The sequence below is a fragment of the Melanotaenia boesemani genome, chromosome 9 (assembly GCF_017639745.1).
Source record: "Melanotaenia boesemani isolate fMelBoe1 chromosome 9, fMelBoe1.pri, whole genome shotgun sequence".
NCBI lineage: Eukaryota > Metazoa > Chordata > Actinopteri > Atheriniformes > Melanotaeniidae > Melanotaenia > Melanotaenia boesemani.
The window spans coordinates 26106495-26128479 of record NC_055690.1 but is presented as its reverse complement, the minus strand read 5'-3'; the positions used below and the strand labels follow the sequence as shown (position 1 = coordinate 26128479).

Below are 21985 nucleotides of genomic sequence, written 5' to 3'. Positions count from 1 at the left end.
GCTGAAAAGTAAGCTTTCACATTAAACCTTTCTTACAAAGGTTGACTGTATAAACTTTGTAATGCTTGAGTTGTAAAAAGACCCCATTGGTTTCCACTCAAGCCTTGTGTGCTCTAATCTGAGCACAACCAGAGCTAATCTAATCTATTTAGAATTTTTAAGTTATTTTATGTCTTAACTTACTTGTAGACTTGTGTACAAAAATTAAGGATGTTCTGGCCCCAAGTAATGATTAAAAAACAGGTTTATGCATTTCTGCTGTTTTAACTTTTTTATTTTTTTTGTTTTCTTTAAGTTTACAATGCATCCGGAAAGTATTCTGGATAAGAGTAGAGTATGTGCTCTACCATGCACTGTCAACCGTGGGACCTTATATACAGACAGGTGTGTGCCTTTCGAAATTATGTCCAGTGAACTGCATTTACCACAGGTGGACTCCAATTAATCTGTAGGAACATCCCAAGGATGATCAGTTGAAACCTAATGCACCCGAGCTCACTTTTGAGCTTCAAGGCACAGCTGTGAATACTTATGTACATGTGATTTATTAATGTTTTATTTTTTATAAATTTGTAAAAATCTCTAAAAAAAAAAAAAATGTAAAATTGACATTAAGGGGTATTGTGTGTAGAATTTTGAAGACAAAAATATGTAATGAAGGGTAGGCATAAATCTTGATTCATAAATAAGCAAACTTTTTTTAGTAAGTAAAAAACTTCTGAGCATTATACAATATCTTTTTTGTAACATTGTCAATTTAAAACCGTCACACTGTAGATGTCACACCCGCACCAGTTTCTGTCACGCCCACGCTCTGTTCAGCCAGGTACCACAGCAATCAATCCCGGATTGCTGATCATCAGGACCTGTTCCAGCCAGTCACACATAACGGTTTTTTTAAAAATCTAATCACAGAACAACACACATAACGATGCTGTCCCGCAACTCATCTACAATCTAGTCCTCCGAGCCAGATAAACATTGAAATGTAGAACAAGAACACACAGCATGGAAGGATATATATAGGACGAGGGAATGATGGTGGTCTTGGGACTATTGTTAACAGAATAAGCCAGAACTGAAAAAAATAACAGACTCGAGACGGAGTAAAGACAGACTTTATTTACTTCCTTGTTCCTCAGCCAGCTCGCTCTCTGATTGGCTACATTCCAGCTCACGTCACATGTTCAATATCCCCGATTGTCTGCTACGACCCATTTTCGGAATGGATTATCGGGACAAATTGGCTTGTAACACACCACAGACCAAATAATAATTGTACAGTGAAATCTCATGATGATCGGGCGTTTGCCATCTGAGGTCAGGAAGAGGCTAAATCGGGACAAAAACAGCCCGAAAATCGTTATGTGTGTACCAGGCTTAATGTAGACACATCAACTGCTATGCAAGAGTGTTAGGACCTTATAAGTAAAGAATCTTGTCTTTCATAATTGACAGCTATGACTCACCACAAATAAAACAGTGGTAGAAAATTTATTCTGTGACAAAAACGAAGAAAAAAAAAGTCCTCCATGCTAAATGTACACCTCTATATAAACCACAGTATTCAAGCTGAAATCAGATATTTCTTTTGGTTTTAGACTAGCTTTAAATAATTACAGATATGTGCTCGGAATCTAGCAATAAAGGATACAACAAAGGGTGCAAGAACAAGTGTTTTCCGATGCCTTTGGATCTAAAAGTTTAAAAAATAAAAAAAATGATTAGTACAATGAGTAGCTTAATTTTACTATAAGTTTTGTGTAGATCAAATTTCAACATCCAGCTTTTAGAAACCCGTTTCATTCTACATTATTACATAGTTTTTCCCCAACACTAGTGCATTAAAAAAAAAAAAAGAAAAAAGAAAATCAAAGTTTGCATTTTCCACAACCATAACTTGTATGCATACTTTCAGATGACAAACATCAATGTTTAATTTTTCGCTAAATATATGACTGTGATTACAATAACATTCACATCTCAACACCAACCATTATGAGGTTGTGTACTGTAATACAGAAGTTCCTGACATATTTTAACACAATGTATTGCAAGTTTTTTTTAACATCTTTGCATTGCTAATGAATCTTATATCCAGCGATGCCAAACTCCGATCCTTGAGGGCTGCTGTCCTGCAGGTGTTGAATGTTTCCCAGCTTCGACACAACTGAATTAAATGAATGGGTCATTGTGTAGAAATTGACAATTAGTTGTTGGTCCATTAGGACTTAAATTTGAAACTTCTTTCCTAGATCCAGAGAGTGCAGGTCTCCTCACTTAATCAACAGGTTAAACTTATAATCAGTAAAATAAGGACAAATAAGCCATTACAGCAAACACTGATCCCACTTGCATTCAAACAAGTCAGCAGCTCATCTGTGAAAAGAAAAAAAAAGGGGGAGTGAAGAGATTATAAAGCCATCACAGAAGAGCATATAAATCACCACCAGTGGTGAAGCAGACATAGGACTCTGCTGTAACTACAGGAGCTGTGTGGCAAAAACTTGTAGCAAAAACATTCACTGTTAAACAGGAAGTTTCTCTTTTTTTTCTTTTTTTTTATTCACTTTTTGTTGGCCTTAAACAGGAGTGGGTTTAGGGGGTGGCCATGGCAACACTGGTTTAGGAGCTCTGATGTGTGCATCACTCTAATTGGTATACCGGAAATGATGCACAAACAAATGTTCCGTGTTGTTTGGAACAAAAACCGCAGTTAAATATGTTTATTTTTATATAATAATATTAATAATAAATTATATATACACAGTCCTCACATTTATTCATACATTCCCATTATATAAATGAAAAACAAAACAAAAAAAAAAAAACAGTTGTCACTAATAATTCACACATAAAATAGTATAAAAGATAAATTATAAAACCCTTTTTCTGCTCCTCAGCAGCCTCCTTGTCTCCGCTTCCCTCTCCTGTTGTGAGTTATGACGGCTGTTGGTGATCACTATTACCATATCTTTTATTTATTTATTTATTTTTCAAACTTAGTGACCCTCTTGTTTTCTATTTTCTGCTTTTAGTGGATGTGAGATGTATTCCCTGGACCAGTGACCTGAGGTGACTGTAATTAGCAGCTGACTGTAAGTGACATTTTTGATGGTTGTTGATATTTTTGATTGATGGTGTTATTTTGCTTCATTAAAGCACATTAATTTACAAGTGTAATCCAGTACTTTTTGTCTCATTTAAGGTGGTCAGAGTTTAAATGTTGAGATGCTGTATCATTTTAAATAAAGCGTAAATATTGTGCACATGCTAAGAAATCCATCACTCATGTGGGCTAAGCCTCAGATCTTCTTCAATCCTAAATCTGCCCCTGGCTTTAAAAACTAATTTAGCATATGTTCATTCTCAAGGTATCAGTTTTTTTCTCTCTTTTTCCAGATAACACTTCTCACAGCTAACTTCCTTTGCTCCAATGTCCCCCCCTCCCCTCCCTGCAGCTCTGGCTCATGTGCTGTGCGTCTCCCCTCCTTTCTAGCCCAATCATTCTGAAAGAGGCCACACTGTTCTGTTAATACAGTTGCTCTAAGTAAGTAAGCAAGTAAGTAAACATTTATTTATGTAGCACCTTTTAAGATAAATAATCATAAATTGCTTCACAATAAAACTAAACAAACACAAGAACACAATATATAAACAAACAAACAAACAAATAAATAAATAAGTTTAGAAAAAAGCAAGTAATAAAAAGACAGGTTTTAGATCCAGAGGAAGGAAGCTCCAGTAGGCTCCTTTTTTGAAAAGACATGTCACCTTTGGTTTTTAATTGGGTATGCTGCATAACTAGCAGACCCTGATCACATGACCTCAGGGATCTGCTTGGAACGTATGGCTGCAAAGGTTCACTGATATTATGTGGCCTTGACAGTGCAGAGTTCTATATGCTAAAACCAGAATTTTGTAATGTACACTATAGTGGATTGGGAGCCATTGTAGCTGAGCTAACAACGGAGATGCATATGAGTATTTAAAAGATTTACTAGGAGCCTTTAAGCAGCATTCTGTACAACTTAAATATGTTCCAGTGATTTCTTACTGAGGCAAGTGACAATAGAATTACAGTAGTCCAGGCATGATGATATAAAAGCATGTGGGATCCAGCTTAAAACGTGACCTTAACTTAGCCTAGCATTATTTTTTAAATGATAAAAACAAGAGTTAACCTGTGAATTAACATGGGTGTCTAAAGTCAGCGCTGAGTCAAAGGTTACCCAAATATTCCTGATTGAAGGTTTTACATAGCAGGCGAGTGGGCCAAGAGACTGGACTAACTTTGGTAGAAAACCATCAGTGACAAAGACAAGGATTTCAGTTTTTTGATCCTTAATTTGCAGGAGATTTTCAGCCATCCAACTCTAAACAGACTCTAAGCACTTGAGCGAGATCTGTAGTTTTAAAGATATATAAAGCTGAATATCCTCTGCATAACAGTAAAAAGAAACATTGTTAAAAAAACATAAAATATACGAAGTAGCATAAAAAAAAGAAATAATAAGGGCCCCAAAACCGACCCAAACACATCCTAGCTAATGGATGAAGGCAAGGATCTGAAATTAGCAGCAGCCACAGAAAAAAATCATCCAAACAAATAGGAGGGAAACAATTTTAAAGCTGATGCTGATCCACCAACCCAGTGTTTCAACCTTTCCAGCATGCTGTGATTATTAAAAGTATCAAATGCTGAGGTCAAATCTTACAAAAGTAACACAGAGTATTCTCCAGCATCGCTCCACATCAGGACGTCATTAGACGCTCTAAGACAGGCTGTTTCACTTGAATGATCCCTGCGGATACCAGACTGGAATTTATCAAGAATACAATATTCTTCGAGGACTGCTGTAAGCTGTTTGGCCACAAATTTTTCAAAAATCTTAGCAATAAAAGGCAGTTTTAAAATGGGTCTGTAGCCGCTAAACAGAGAGGGATCAAGCTTGTTTTTTTTTTGTTTTGTTTTGTTTTTTGTTTTTTTTTCAGAGGGTGAATGACACCCTCTTAATAAATAAATAAATAGGGACATGACCAGACACCAAGGAGGAGTTAATTCTAGTGAGGACACAGGGACCAATAGACTGAAGGACATCTTTAGACAGGGTAGTTGCTAATACCTAAAGACAGCAGGAGAATATTTTAACCGACCCAACTAACTTGAAGAGCTCTGTTACAGAAGCCACTCATTGCTGTCACCTGGAGCTAATCCTGCATGCAAATGCCTGACCCGGTTTCCTGCTTGGAGTTGGCTGGATCTGAAACACCTTCGCAACCTCCTTTCTGATTGGATCATCACTGGTCCAATAGCTGCTCCTGATGTCACCAGAAAGGAAATAAAAGCCTGACGCAACTGTGAACTCATAGGTAACTGTTTGGCACAGACAGTTTGCCCTTGGCTTGTTTGGACTTGTGGAGACGTTGAGTGTGTGCTTAGCTGGTGGTATTTTGACTAGACAGCTTAGTACTTTCCCAACAGTGTTAGAACTGGTTGCCCTTGTTTTGTGTTTGCTTTATTGACAGGTAGTCTTGTTTTCTTTTCTGGTTTTGATAACAAGTAAAGCTCTTTTAGCTTGTCTTTAAGTTGTTCTGTTATGAGTTAAAGTTGTAGGGTTTACTTAGTTTGGAATTGTTAAAGTTAGTGTTGGGCTAGTTTAAATTGTAATTGTATATAGTTGGTAAATAAGCATTGCTATTGGAGCTGCTTAACCTTTTGTTATCTCAGATTAGTAGGCCAGTTTCTGTTCATTCATTTGATGATTCTTGGGTTTTGTTTTCAGCTGGCTGATTTTGAGTTAGACCATAGTGATTCTATTGTGTTTTTACTTTGAGCAGCTTCGCTAATCCCAGCACTTATCATGACCAGTACTGCTTGCTTGTTCTCCATTTCTGTTTGTAACAATAAATTTAATGGCTTCCTTTTTATTAACACCTGTCCACAGTACTCTTCATTTATTGCCCCTTTAAATCCCCTGAATTGGGTCGTAACAAGCTCAGGCCAAAAAAAAAAAAAAAAAGAAGACTTGTCACACGCTTTTATCCAAAGGGACTTACAGTGGTTAGGCAGTAGCGTTAAGGGTCTGCCTACGGACCCAAGTGGAAGGTGTTATTATTCATCCCCTGGGGGAATCAAACTTGGATCTCCCAGATGGGAAGTGGATGCTCTGCCAACTGAGCAATCCAGCCACTTTGTAGTTTGTCAATGGAACACAGACAATATACACACGATAACTCGTGCATTTTGCAACTTCATTTGGAAATAAAGTATTTTTTTCATTTAATTTTTAATGACGTCACAACTAATCGATTTTGAAAAGCCTGACTAGTTGACATAAAAAATAAACTAAAATGCCCATTTCGTGTATATAAAATTTTCTTCAATATGTATATAAACACATTAAACACAACACTTTTGTTTTTGCTTCCATCTTTCATGGACTGAACTAAGACCCAAGACTTGTTCTATGGACACAGAAGACCTTTTTTACTCAAGTATTATTTACAAATCTGCCTTATTCTTGTTAGTGATCACTTCTCCTTTGCTGAGATAATCCATCCACCTCACACCTGTGGCATATCGAGATACTGATTAGATAGCAGAATTATTGCACAGGTGTACCTTATACTACCCACAACAATGTGCAGTTTTATTAGACAGCACAACACCACGGATGTCGTGGCATTCTGACTGCAGGAATGTCCACCAGAGCTGTTGTCTGAGAACTGAATGTTCATTTCTCTACCATAAGTCGTTTTCTAAGACGTTTCAGAGAATTTATGAGGTTTGCCCATTGTGGCGGTGGAGTTATGGTACAGACAAGCTAATGTATAGACAGGAGCTGCATATACGTGTGTTCATCTAATAACTTTACCTTTAAAAAAAAATATATATATATATATATTGGTATAAAGGTAAGTTATTACATCATCAGTTTTATTTGATCGTGATCACAGAGAGACGCCAGTCTGGAGGTGTGTAAGTATTCTTCAGTCTTTTTATAAGCAGTGTTCAGGGAAGGGATGACTGACCTTCCATCCCTCCCACTCAGACCTCCCAAACTGTGGTTAAGCAGAGGTGGAGCAGGCCAGTATTGCAAAGCTTTTTTACAGGCTAAATAAGGCAAAATGCCTCCCTTGCACAACCTGACACAATGCCTCCCACTACAGAGGCTTTATAGAAATGTGTGTGGATTTATGTGCTTGCATGTATGGAAAGATTTTTTGATAGATAAATAAGCTATCTGCATGGGTCTTACTTGAGGTGTTCTGTATTTGAGGCAGTAATTTGTTCCACAGCTGACATTTTTCAGCTTTCATCATCCTCTTTTGTTCTGGATGGTTGTAGTTCAGGGTGATATACTCCTGCTGCGACGCAGTGAACCTTGGCCAGGTAGCACTATAAATCTCTGGATTACTGAAATGAAGAAATAAAAATCACTGAAATGCAGTAGTATGATAAGAATCTTTACACACCTTGAACTACTAGTTGATCATTTAGTTTTCCTACCCAGTCCGGGCGAAGTTGGCCCAGTGTTTCATGAACTTCTTGGTCATGTTAACTTCATTCTTGGTGTATCCGAGTGATGCATTCAAAGGCATTCCAAAGACAAATTCTATTTCATAGCCATGCATAACTCCCATCCACTCTGGCCAAGGATTGATAGATGATCGATGGTCAAATAAATATACAAAGGTCTTACCACCATGTTGTGAGTACCTAAAACAAATCATAAATAATACAGAAATAGGTCTGAGTTAAAGTGTAGTAAGTTGATTATCTATCTATCTATCTATCTATCTATCTATCTATCTATCTATCTATCTATCTATCTATCTATCTATCTATCTATCTATCACGGGGTATTATGCAGTACATTTTACTGTTATATATGGTACTATACATAACTTAAGGTAATACTTAGGTCAAAATTAATATTTTATTTTGCTAACTTAGAAAACAAAACAAAACAAATAAAAAGAAATATTTAGTTTCATTTTGGCTTTTTAATCATTAACATCTGACCATTGGCTATCTTAAAAACAAGGGCTTGCTCCTCACTTGTAAGCAAAGTCCAACACAGGACAAAAAAACTTGTTGTCTCCAACCAGACTGCCCAGTGAGTCACGGTTTTTCATCCCGTTTTCTTCATCAGTCCAGTCAGTGTACTGAAAAATGGCTGCCTCTCTTGTGACATCATGTGCAGTGTTCATTTCTAGCCGGACACCCTCCATAAACTGTTTCCTGGTGATCAGACTCTCACCGGTGATGTTAACACCAGGTACTCCATAAACAAGAAAGTAGGTGCCTTCATCTTTAGTTAAGCCAATCATAAGCTCCTTTTTTGGGAGATTACTGCTACTTAACAACTCCTGCAGAAGGATAAACAGAAAAAAAATGGTTATATGATTGTGTTAGATGATTGTGTACATGTTTCTCCAGTGAGCACAGAATTACAAGTAGGCTTACAGAATGCTATTATTAGTCAAAGTCAGTGTTTATAATATCAATAGACAACAGCCTGTCAGCTATGACAGTTTACATAAAATAAATAAGTTGATTTTTAATGTACATAATGTAGTATGAAAACACTACTTATAAAAGATGCACCATTAAGTACAGCTCTTACTGACTTTTCCACATGCCCACAAAACCAAATACAAAGTCACACACAGATACCCACTTCAACACTAGCTGGTAGGAAGTCCCCATCAACAAGAGGAGTAAAGGGTATGGCTATGAGTGAAGGCTCCGTCAGGACTTCATATTGCTTATTTGTGATTTTCTGAGGATCAGCTTGCTGCAAACAAGTTTCCATTTGAGCTAGATTAGATGAAGAACAACCCACCAATTTTGCCAACATCAGGGACCTAGAATGTGACAAAGATGGAGAGGAAAGCAAATGGTGGGGGAATAAATAAAGACAAATATTAGAGATTATGGAGATTGTGAACAAGAGTGGTGTTATTTTTCTTTTCTTTTTTTTTAGAAGTCATTTTCACACATATAAAATCAGTATATATATATATATATATATATATATATATATAGTGTGTGTGTGTGTGTGTGTGTGTGTGAGAGAGAAAGATTGTGCAACTCCCATTATAACCTAACCTAAGTAACCTAAAATTAAAGAATGAAAAATGATTTTATAAAATATATGTAAAAATCAGTAACCTTTCATTTGCAAAAGCAAAACAGCTTCTTTGGCAGGTATTAGTTTTGAATCCTCTTTCATTCAAGACAGATATTGAGATCATTTTAAGCTTCTTCAGATTAGCTTAGTTGGGTAACTCGGGGATAACGTCAGACTTGTTCAGTCATTAATGTTCTTAAAAGGTGAACTGTCACCTCTGTCTCTGGTCCATGAACTGCAGACCAGGTTTTCTCCAAGGACCAGTCGGTATTCTTTAGTATTCATAATTCAATGAGACTTCCAAACCGCCTAGATTCTGCTACTAAAATGCATCACCATGCAATGATACTACCACCACCATGTTTTAATTCTGCATGATTTATGGATTTTTCACCCATATAACACGTTCTGCTGTTGCTCTTGTTTTCACAAATACCAATAAAAATGGGAACAAATCATTCCTGTTCTGAGATCTTTACAGTGGATTCATGGGTGCCAAAGAACAGATTTTAAATATACTCTTGACAATTTTGCTGCTGGTGCACAAAGCAACGGTTCTGATCCAAAATATATGTCTGATCTGCTAATGCCTTATGGGTCAAGTTTACTTTCCATTCCGTGAGTTGAAATTAAACATAGAGAATCAGTGTTTAGTTTTTATGCTCCGAAAAAAAAAAAAAAAAAAAAAAAAAACTAACAGAAAACCTCAACTCTTTTATATAAGGTATCCCTGAAATTAATAGTGCGTTTGTACTGCTAATGTAAGCCTTCACATGTTTGGAAGGGAGATTGCTTGTATTATTGGTGTTTTGATAATGCAGCAAAGTTGAAGGCTCATTTTCCTGTGAAACCTAAAACATATTCTTCTTCATCAGATGTTTTAATTTTCATTTCCATTTTAATTTCTAAATTACCCCTAAAATTCACCATTGTGTAGCATTATAGTCATTTTGTGATGTTTGAGCAGAGTCAAAAAGGAGCCGCTGAAGTCAAAGCCTGTCTTTTATTTTCCACCACTTAAGAAAGTGGTGGAAAATAATTTCATCCTTTTCCTTTCTGAATACATCTTAGCACATGTGCATACTGAAAATCGATGGTGATGATGATGTACAATATATTCCATTGATGTCAATTTGTATGGTACGTAACCCACTGTATGTGTTCTATTATCCATTTCTCTCTAATTTAGCTTGTTCAGTTTCTATTTTATTTCTTTTCTTTTAATTCTTCTTTTTTAAATCTATTTTTAATGTGTCTTATACACCTTGGTATAATGTTTTATGTAAAGCACTTTAAGTTGTCTTGTACAGAAATGTGCTTTACAAATAAACCTGCTTTGCCTTATATTTTCACAATCTTCAGCTTGTGTTTGACAATCTCTGAGCAACCTTGTAGTGATCTTCTTTTACTTCCCCCTCCAAAACGAGCACTTTCTTTGCATTATGATCACAAATTGAAATTAAATGTACATTGCACTTACATGTTCATTTAGAGAAATATGTCACAAAATCAATATATATCCAATCCTACATGAGACATTAAAGAAAAACTTGAGGTAGTAACAATAGTCATAAGTGCTCATCCTTTAAAGGCCATGGAAATCTAAATAAAATTAATGGCAATGCTAGGTAGATTTAGTCCACTGAGGACCACAGCTAAGTTCTAAGAAAAAAATTCATTAAAACGTATTTGAAGATTTATCATAACCTTGTACTTAAAATGAAGAATTTACCTAAAAATGTTTGTTTTCTGCAACAATGTCACGACCACAGCATGGCTGTGTTTGGGGATCCAAAAAAGGAAATAAATGAATTTCAGAGTGAATTACCATACTGGGAAAACCTCTAAGAAGTGTTTAAGAATATGATATTAATTTTGTTGTATGGTCACAGTGATTTACAGACATGGACAAAATTGTTGGTACCGTTCGGTTAATGAAAGAAAAACTTACAATGGTCACAGAAATAACATTAATCTGACTAAAGTAATAATAAATAAGAAATCTATGAAATTTAACCAATGAAAGTCAGACATTGCTTTTCAACCATGCTTCAACAGAATTATTTAAGAAAATAAACTCATGAAACAGGCCTGGACAAGGATGATGGTACCCTTAGAAAAGACTCAAAATAATGTGACCAAAGGGACATGTTAATCCAAGGTGTGTCCACTAATTAAGCATGACAGGTGTCTACAATCTTGTAATAAGTCAGTGGGCCTATATATAAGGGGCTACAGGTAGTCACTGTGCTGTTTGGTGACATGGTGTGTACCACACTCAACATAGACCAGAGGAAGCAAAGGAAAGAGTTGTCTCAGGAGATTAGAAAGAAAATTATAGACAAGCATGTTAAAGGTAAAGGCTATAAGACCATCTCCAAGCAGCTTGATGTTCCTGTGACTACAGTTCCACATATTATTCACAAATTTAAGATCCATGGGACTGTAGGCAACCTCCCTGGACGTGGCTGCAGGAGGAAAACTGATAACAAATCAAAGAGACGGATAATACGAATGGTAACAAAAGAGCCCAGAAAAACTTCTAAAGAGATTAAAGGTGAACTTCAAGCTTAAGGAACATCAGTGTCAGATCGCACCACCCGTTGTTGTTTGCGCCAAAGTGGACTTAATAGGAGACGACCAAGGAGGACACCATTGTTGAAAACAAATCATAAAAAAGCCAGATTGGAATTTGCCAAAACTACATGTTGACAAGACACAAAGCTTCTGGGAGAATGTCCCACGGACAGATGAGACAAACATGGAACATTTTGCCGAGGCACATCAGCTTTATGTTTACAGACGGAAAAATGAAGCATATCAAGAAAAGAACACCTTCCCTACTGTGAAACATGGAGGAGGCTCTGTTATGTTCAGGGGCTGCTTTGCTGCATCTGGCACAGGGTGTCTTGAGTCTGTGCAGGTACAATGAAATCTCAAGAATATCAAGGGATTCTAGAGAGAAATGTGCTGGCCAGTGTCAGAAAGCTTGGTCTCAGTCGCAGGTCATGGGTCTTGCAACAGGACAATGACCCAAACCACAACTAAAAACACACAAGAATGGCTAAGAGGAAAACATTGGTCTATTCTAAAGTGGCCTTCTATGAGCCCTGACCTAAATCCTATTGAGCATCTTCGGAAGGAGTGGGCCACAATACCTGTTGAGAGGTGCAGAAGTCTCACTGACAGTTACAGGAATCGTTGGATTGTTGAAGCATGGTTGAAAAGCAATGTCTGACTTTCATTGGTTAAATTTCATAGAATTTTTATTTATTATTACTTTTGTCAGATTCAAGTTATTTCTGTGACCATTGTGAGTTTTTCTTTATTAACTGAAGGGTACCAACAAATTTATCCATATCTGTATGATTTCAATGACCAGTCACTTTACTTTTACTTTCTATTGTCTTCTTTCAGCCACCTTGCAGTTTATCATGCTTTAAGCGTTTAATAAGGAACTTCCCAGTTCCTTATTAGTGAACAATTATATGTCTGCAAATCATTCAACACTCAACTCAACAAATTTTAATATTTTTTTTTTTTTTTTTTTTTTTGTCTCTCTATTTTTTTTTTTTTACTTTTCCTGGCCAGCATCATAGCAAGCAGAATGATGGTCATTTTAATTAAGTTTAATGTACACAAAAGGAAGAGGAGGTGGTAGCATAAGCTTCCCAACAGTGTCCAGGATTAGTGCCAGTACATATCATTATTCAAGTACATGAACAGATAGAAGACTGAGCCACTGAATGTTGTAATAATCAAAATTAAATAACTAGTTTTGGTTTTGTTGTTTTCATTTCTAAAAAAAAAAAAAAAAAACTGATGCAAAAAGATGCATTTAAAACATTTTGCAATCAACCTTAACTGGGTCCTTTGGCTAAGAAGAAAATGAATCAGTTGTAATAATTATTTTTTTTTTTTTTTATTTCCTAAAATCTAAAGTTATTTTAACAAGAAAAGAAAAGAAAAAAAGACAGTTAGACCTGCCACCCTTTTTCTTGTCTGTGCCACTGCCTGGCCCTCCAATCAGAAATATTCTAGACTTGTAAACTTCAGGTGCTTTATGCAGCTTGGTGTGTCATGTATGTGGAAGAAAGATTTGTGTTAGTGAATCTAATGGTGAATGATGAATGGAGTATTTAAATCTGGATTTAAATGATAGACCAGCGATCTGATAAACAGGTACTGTACATAGCCAAAGTCAGAAGGGAAAAAATACATAAACATACGCTACCTATCCCAGGCCTCTTTTAAGCTGATTGTGCCCCAGGGTGCATTAGGGGAGCCGCTCTGCATCACAGCCCTCTGAAAAAGATTCTGGCTGCCTGGAGAGAGCAGGTGGAAGCCCACACACCCTGAACCAGCACTCTCCCCAAATATAGTCACCTGGTTAAAAGCCAAAAGATGCACTTGTTATTTGTTAAATAATTCTTGCCGTCAGACTTTAGAAAGGGCAGGGGAAAAAAGAAAGGCAAAAACTAAGTTACCTTTGAAGGATCACCACCGAATGCAGCAATGTTATTGGCAACCCATTTGAGGGCCAAGCGCTGGTCCAGCAGGCCTGCATTGCCTCTGATGTTCTTGTTGTCAGGAAGAGACAGAAAACCAAAAGCTCCCAGTCTGTTATAGATGACCACAACAATGGAGGCTGAGACCAAGAGATACTTTATACAATTCCTCTCAATGTGTGTACTGTTTTTCAAATAGGTACATGTTGCATTCACCTATTATTGTTCTATTACATAACATTTATCCATGTACTGATCATACATTGCTGTATAATTGCATTTAATGAATAAATACACAATATATTGACTCACTTCGAATGTTATCCAAAACATTACTTCTCACCTGTAATTCATTGACACCACAACAACACCTTCCGATTTACTGAGGAAGTGGCCTTGGTAGATGTCTAGGGAGGATGTTCCAACAACAAATCCTCCACCATAGATCCAGACAAGGACAGGAGCTGGTGTTGAGACCTGAGTTTTGTTGAAAACTGGGGTCCAGACATTTAGGTAAAGACAATCCTCACTCAAAGGTGTGTTTGGGTTCCACATCTCAGAACCATAGAACCCTGAAAGCAATGTTATTATAACATTACACTGTAACAAATTTCTGTAAATTTACGGTGAATTTACAACAGTAATTTACTGTTTTTTACAATAATTGTAAAATACTGTTAAATATTCATCCCCACATGTAAATTAACAGTTAAGTCTAAGAAACTGTAATTTAACAGTATCTAACAGTATTTTCTGTCACATGGTGGAGAGAGCAACATTTCCTTCGTAAGTCTTGTGACTATCCATCAGCATCTTCTTGATAATTGTGGGCTTAATTTTCTTTTTTGATGATATAATTCCTTTATTAGTCAAACTTTTCACTTTACTCAAGTCATTTTAGTGGCAAGATGTGACAGGATATTCCTGAACCTGACTTTGGATGCACAGTTTCTTCATTATTCAGAGCCGTCCATGTGGACATCAACCAGAGGTAAAGTTTTTTTTTTTTTCATATCTCCAAATACTGTCAGTGTCCGGTTTTGTTTTTTCAACAGCAGACATTATAAATGATAGCTAATTTCATTATGTCTGTTTAACCTGGTTAGACTGCTAATATTGGCACAGTAAGTTCTGTAAGCTTAAGCTTGAACTTTGTTAGCTAGCAATCTGGTGTTGTTTCTGTCTTTGTAAGGTGTGTTAGCATCTTATCACTTACTCATTTAATTTAATTGAAGAGTTCTTTAAAATTTAAGCCAGTCTATTAACATCACATGAGATTTTCAGCCTTTCATGAAATAGTTCTGTAGATAAGGTAACATTAAGCTACCCTTAGACTCAATGAAATCGAGCTAAAAATAATAAATAGACAGTAAAGGTAACTATCTTGAACATCTTCATTTTTAATTTTTATTTCTCTTTGGTGGCACCTGAGGCGATAAACAGTAATTTCAGACTTAACATGACCTGAGAATCCAAACAGTGTTGCCTGTGTAATTTTGTGCTTGCAGAAAAAAACAGTAGGCCAGCCTGCTTCACCTTCACACAGCAAATTGAAGTCTGTTGCATTAGCTCTTCCTACAGTATCTTATTTCGCAGACCAACTGTTAAGTGAGGTAGAACTGTTCTTCATTTATACATCCATTAGCAATGTTAAAAAGCACTACCTGTGTGCCGTCTTGAAAAATTTCCTGGGAAAATCATTACTAATACCTTGTTCATACAAATAGGCTTCTCATCACAAATGTAAGGTCTTTCACTTCTGTGTTACCCCATTCAGGGAAAGACAATGACTTAAATGGCTTTTATTTAAATGAACATGTGTTAACCTACAGTTAATCTTTACAGTGTGAAGACTAACTTGTGTTTATTTGTACTATCATAGAGCTGACTGTACAACCAAAAACGGGAAGAAACAGGAGGATCATCAAAAGGGAGTGAAGACCTGGACTCAGCAGTATTTCATCAGGAGTACAGGTGTGGTGTGCATGTGTGTTCTTCTCAGAATGTAGCATGTCACATGCCGATGTGAGTATTGGTTAGTTATTGTTACGTAATTTTGTGATTTAACATGGACTGTAACAATGTCATTCTGTTTTATTTTCTCTTAACCCTTCAGGTGTCTGCCACTGCTGCAGATGTTGAGAGAAGCTTCACTCTACCAGCCAGTCCACTGCTCATTCTGCTTGGTATGTATTTTGGTGTAGATTTTGAAATAACTTTATTTTCCAGTGAGAATGAGGTAACTATACAAAGTGCTTGTGCAGATTTCATGTCCATCAGTATAATGGCCTATCATACTGGAAAACTGTACAATAACTATGGAGCAATTATGATTTTGTACAATGAAACTGAAATTACTGCAGCAGACTTTAAAAATGGGGGTAGTCTCCAGCTAAATTCAGTATTTTTTGCTCATCTGACATACCTGACAACTGTCTTTTTCCCTGTTTTTGAGAAATATAGTGGTCGTCATTCAAATTTATGTTAGATGGCACTGGAAAAGATTAAACATACTTCTGGAAGTGGAAACTCTACCTAATTTCATGTTCTATACTTAACAGGAAATGAGCCCAGGACAAACAGCCAGTGGATGATCAGAATCGAGGGGCATGTGGTCTGTGAGGGCATTCAGCCAACATTTGTGTCCGGGCTGGCAGCTCTGTTTGCGGTGTTCTATATTTTCAACCTCCAGTACCCATACGGCCTCCCAAACCTTGGAATTTATTCAAAGGTACCTATTAATGGTGTAAATGGTGCAAGTAATACATTAAACTCAATGGTTTGGGCTATTTGCACAACTCCACTACTTCTTGAACTTAATATAGCTCCTTTGTTTACTGTCTTTCATTACTGGACAACCTGATCAATCCAGGTGTGTCTGGCAATTGTCATCAGAGCTACTGAAGTCATGCACACCTGGATTAATACATTTTTCCACCAATGAAAGACAAAAAAAAAGGAGCTGTATTAAGTTCATGAAGTAATGAAGCTGTGCTTAAAGCCCATTGTATGCAACATGACTGGAAGAGGTAGAGTTTCCACCTCACACTGGTCAATAGACCCCTTAAAATGATGACAGTCCTTCTGGAAACTGTCATTTTAATGTAGTGTGTCCAGAACCTCCTTTCAAATTGTTTTAGCTAAAAACTTTTAAGTGCCTGAAATTATTGTCACAGTTTACAATTATTATATGGGCTAAGTGATCAAAGATACATTTCCTGTCACCAGACAATTTAGAAAATTATCCATTTGCAGTATTTGGGACTTTTTTTTTCCTCTGTTTTTTTAAAAGGCGGTTCGTCGGTATAAATCCTGAAAGAGGTAGCAAGGCCACCCATGGAAAAGTCATCTCCAAGAGGACTGGCAAGGTGGTTCAGAAAAGGGCCGAAAGTGTCAACCCACATGTTGCCACACTGCTGAAGAACTTGCTGGACTATGAGTGGGACTTCATTTAGGTAGGTCATAGCTATCTTGTTGCTTCTTGATTATATGCTTGCTTCAGCGCCAGTAAAAACAGCACACATAGCACTCTTTTTTGATTATACAGTATATGTGATCACTTTGCCAAATAAACATCCTACAACACCATGGTCTCATCGGGCTGGCTGTGCTTGGTTGAGAAGAGTAGTAGGAATGGGTGCAAACAATTTCATCTAACACTGATCATAGGAATTGCCTACTTTCACTATAATAAATGAGAGCATTGTTTGTCTTACTCTTTAAAACTTTTTAAAATACAAGTATTGCTTCAACCTCTTCAACTACTGCTTCAACAACATCCTGCTGAAGCAGCTTAAGATAAACTTAAATATTTCAATACTGTTCTTTTTCAAGTGGAAGCTAGCACACAACACACAACGCTTGACTCCATTCCTCTCATTATCCCGACTTTATAACAATATACTTTCAACATTCTGACTTTACCCACGTAAGAGGTAACCTCTCTCCCTAAACTATAACAACCAACAAACCACCCTCCCTCCTTTCTGTCTCTTTCTGTTCTCTCTTCTTCACACTTTTTATTTTCTCTCTCCTTTGAACAGTTTATTGCTGTGGCCCTTTTATTTTCTCTCCCTCCATTAATCTGTTTCACATTTAAATTTTTATCCCTGATGCTGTATTGCTAAATTTTGGTTTGTTTGTTTTTACAGAGTCATCGGTGACTGAGGATACCAGCCAAATGCTGCAGTCAAATACTCTCACTGTTTGCTGTGTTTTTCTCCTTCTCTTGTCTTTGTCCACTTTCTTATTGTTTACATCTGCATGCGCAGAAGACTTGTTTACAAACTAGACTGTTCTGTCACACTGCTTCTTATATTTTAATTCAGCGTTCTTGATGCTATTTTAATTTAATGTTACACTGTTCTTGATGCTATTTTAATTTAATATTACACTGTTCTTGATGCTATTTTAATTTAATGTTACACTGTTCTTGATGCTATTTTAATTTAATGTTACACTGTTCTTGATGCTATTTTAATGCAGTGTCTGAAGTTATGCTTTTTAGTAAAGCCTGTCATAAAGAATTTTATTATGCACGGTTTTTCCCAAATGGAGTACCTTTTCTTTTTGTAATATAAATCTGTCCAGAATTTGAAAAGCTCTGTATGATGTTATAAACTACTTATATATATATATATATATATATATATACATACATAAATTGTGGGGATCTATTGGAATTAAATTCAAAATAGCAGATTTAATATATTTTTGAATAAACTGGTTTATACTGTAAAATTACCACACACAGTTATCCTACTTTCATGTACTGTAATCCAAAATACAGTAGGATACAGTTAAAATAATACAGTAGATGCAGTGTAAAATTACCACACCACTCACTGTTATCCTATGGTAATATACTGTAATTCAAAATACAGTACTGTTAAAATAAATAACAGTAGGTGCACTGTAAAATAACAGTAAAATACTGGCGTCCCTGCTGCCAGTATTTTGCTGTTATTTTACAGGGAAATTTTTTACAGTGTAGGAAAAGCTGATTGGGGTTGTGCTTCAGCATGTGAGAGATACTTCAACCTCATCCACACATTATTACAATTAAAATATTAAATACAAACTAAAGCAGTAAATAAATTCTCAAATCTGTTGTTTGTTCTCCTTATAAAGACAAAGGCTTTGCAAGAAGCAACCCTAATATTAGTGCCTTATTTGCATATCTATTTGTGGTGTCATATCTAGATTGGGAATACATTATGGCATTTTACATATGCCTGGCACTGGTGCTTCCAACAAGCCCTGACAGATGGCCATGTTTATTAATAGTCACATATTCATTGCCCAGCCCCAATTTATCTGTTGGGTGAGGGGAAATTGAAGCCTTGTTTATTTATGTGTTTGTAAAGGTTTACATATCGACTGCCTAAACTTAGAAAGTTTTGTGTGTTATGATTCATATCTAAGAATTACAGCCACCTGCAATAGACACGACTAAATCAGTCAGTTACAAACGCCTGATCTGGGTGTGAGTGTTCAGGTAGTGAATCAAGCAAATATTGGACACATTAATTTTCCAGTTCAATTTTTCCACCTTCAAGGATTCTAGGTTTCCAGCATAATGATGGTGGATATGATTACATTCTGTACATTCACAACGCACTGCAATTAATCAAATGTTTTGCTTTGTATTCAGTTTAAAAAATAATAATAAGTAATTACATTATTTGAAAGCTTTTTTGTTTCATGTCTATGCAATTTGTTTGATACAAGTATTGTATAAACATGGGTCCTACCTGGAAAGGATAAATCGGGCATCTGGTAGCAGGAATTTGGAAATTTGGTGGCATCTTTCACACCCTCCCATTTCTCTACTGGTTCTGGAGTTTTGAATCTTAGTTTTCCAAGGGGTGGTTTTCCATAAGGAATTCCAAGAAATGCTCTGACTTCACCACCTGGTATAGAAAGCAATTTCCCTTGTACTTTCCCATGCGTAGTACTGATTTCAAGGTCATCTTGTGTGGCACAGGATACAGTTAGGCAGTGAAGCAGTACGAGAAAAGTAGCTAAATGTGTAAAATGAAAGACTGTCGCCATGGAAAAGCTTCTGGGGGGACAAAAGAAGGCAAACACTATTATTTAGTCAGTCAATGTATCACGTTTACAGTCAATGTATCACGTTTACAACAAAATTATAGTATTTTTCTTTATCAATATTTCACGGATCTGGGTTCAAATATCTATTATTTGAAAATTAAATCAATTTAAAAACGGTCATTCTGTTACAGTTGCACCGATCCTAATCAGCTTGTTCCTACAGCCCACACCTAGGGCAAAGGCTGCGTATGCAGTACGCGCCCGCGTCCGCGCGCGGGTTCGTGTGTCCTGCAGACAGAGGCTCAGTCACACTGCAAGCGTGTGTGTGTGTGTGTGTGTGTGTACAACTTTGGGCGCGTCCATATTCGTCGAATGTCCGCAAAACAATGAAGTTGTGGCGGATTAAAATATACGAATCAAAAGATTTCACTTTCACAAGGAATGAGCTGCTTCTTCGTACAGGTTAAGGGGACGCGCATTCAGAGAAAGCAACTTAAAGAAAAAAAGTATCTACAGTTACGAGCTTGTATGAAGCTTGGATATGTCTTACCTTGTTAGTTGGCAGTTTGAGTGCCTTGATTAAGTGAAGACACAGCAGTACGGGATGAGGGAGGCGTGTACACCCTCTGTCCAGCTTTTGGGCTGTCCCATAAAGCTGCTCTCACTGCTTCACTTGCTCAGACCATAAGTTTAAATAATTTAACACTATAGTAGCCTACCAAGCTCTGAATCCTAATGAATAAGGAGATAATGATATTTGATTGATTGATTGATATTTGTTTATTTCGAACAAAAAAATAATCCAAATTTATCAGAGTGGAAAAAAATAAATAAATTAAAAAAATAAATAAATAAAGAATTGTCACTATAGATTCCGAAATGGAGCAGGATAAAGTATAAAAATCTTATTTCTGTCCCTTCTTTTATAATAATAATTTTATCCTTATTACAGTTGTCACATAGGTTCCTTTTAGTTGACAGTTTTCAGATTTTTTTTTCTTTTTTAGAAAGAAAAAGTTACAAAAAGAAAGAAATATGAACATCTACACAGACATACTCATGCACATAACTTACCGGAATAATTGTTATTAATTATTATTATTTATGAAAGACATTTTCACCCATAACACACACACACACACACTCACACACACACATTAGTTCCTGCATTTCTTCTTCCTCTTCTGTTTTGCCAGTCCTTCTTTAACAATTCTTATCTATTTTTTTCTACACACACACACACACACACACACACACATATATATATATATATATATATATATATATATATATACAAATAATGAATTGTTCAACATCCTTTAATTTGGATCCTACTTTAAGGTTGTGTATACACCTAATAATTTCCTATGCTGTGCTATTGGGAACCTAGTTCAGTTGAGTGCTGCAACAACCTTCCCTTTAAATTTTCTATTCTATTCTATTCTATTCTATTCTATTCTATTCTATTCTATTCTATTCTATTCTCTAGCTGTGTCCTAATCCAGGGTCTGCACAGTGTGCTTAGCGTTCATGAAATGGGACAGCGTACCTAGCCGTTGATTCACTTAAACCTCTGAAATTACTCATAGTTGCATTACTTCAGTAAAGTTAAGACCGACCAGTAATGCCGACACTAAAAAAAAAAAAAAAAAGAAAATGAAAGAAAAACATGGTCTGAGGCTCTGTGGTTTTCCAGCCGGTACACACTTCATTAATCCCTTAAAAATTCATGAATATCAAATATTACAGAATTTTAATGTCACCATTTAACAAACATGTTTTAATGTACTTTGTTTTGTAACATTTCTACTAAACTGTAGTTAATAAAAAACAAAAAAAATAACTTCTTTTTACAAAACTTTATTGAAACCTAAAACACACTCTTCTAAGCTTGGTTGCTGACTCGCCACCGTCTTGTGCGCAATGAATTCTGGGAGAAAAGAGGCTGCGAAGGATGCATCACCAGCAGCCTTCATTTGAGACCAAACAAAGTGGGGATTTGTAGGGTGGATTCTGAGGCTTTTTTAAATTCTCCAAATTTAGACAGTGCTTGGCGCACCACGATGATGTATGTAGCCTACGGCTCCACACTTCAAAGTGTGCAGACCCTGAGTTAGGACACACCTTATATTAGTGGTGGCTAGAAAGATATTTTTTTAGGTGGGACTGTGTCACATCCACTGATTGTCAAAGATTGTAAACATGAGTCAATACAAAAAGTTAATTAGGATATTTCTACTTTAAAGGTTGTACATTTAACAATTACATTTTTCATTCATCGTG

The 21985-nt window shown here is 36.3% G+C and overlaps 1 protein-coding gene across 1 annotated transcript; it reads right to left on the bottom strand.

Moving 5' to 3' along the window:
• Positions 1-1480: 1480 nt before the first annotated feature.
• LOC121645803 (acetylcholinesterase-like) lies at positions 1481-20340 on the bottom strand. The gene is made up of 10 exons (XM_041994514.1): positions 20253-20340; positions 19402-19712; positions 13992-14220; positions 13628-13760; positions 13375-13526; positions 8688-8874; positions 8066-8376; positions 7514-7723; positions 7263-7420; positions 1481-2379 (listed from the first exon to the last, which is right to left on the bottom strand). Exons 2-10 carry the CDS (start codon positions 19700-19702, stop codon positions 2285-2287), a joined length of 1776 nt encoding a protein of 591 aa, XP_041850448.1. The 5' UTR covers positions 19703-19712; positions 20253-20340; the 3' UTR covers positions 1481-2284.
• Positions 20341-21985: the final 1645 nt, after the last annotated feature.

What these genes read in the sequence shown, in the direction of transcription:
- LOC121645803 (XM_041994514.1), bottom strand. Translation starts at nt 19,702, where the DNA reads ATGGCGACAGTCTTTCATTTTACACATTTAGCTACTTTTCTCGTACTG. An exon ending in TTAAAAGAGGCCTGGGATAG is followed by an intron (nt 8,875 to 13,374) that starts GTAGCGTATGTT and finishes GTCACATTCTAG; the next exon opens with GTCCCTGATGTTGGCAAAAT. An exon ending in TCAAATACAGAACACCTCAA is followed by an intron (nt 2,380 to 7,262) that starts GTAAGACCCATG and finishes TTCTTTTCACAG; the next exon opens with ATGAGCTGCTGACTTGTTTG.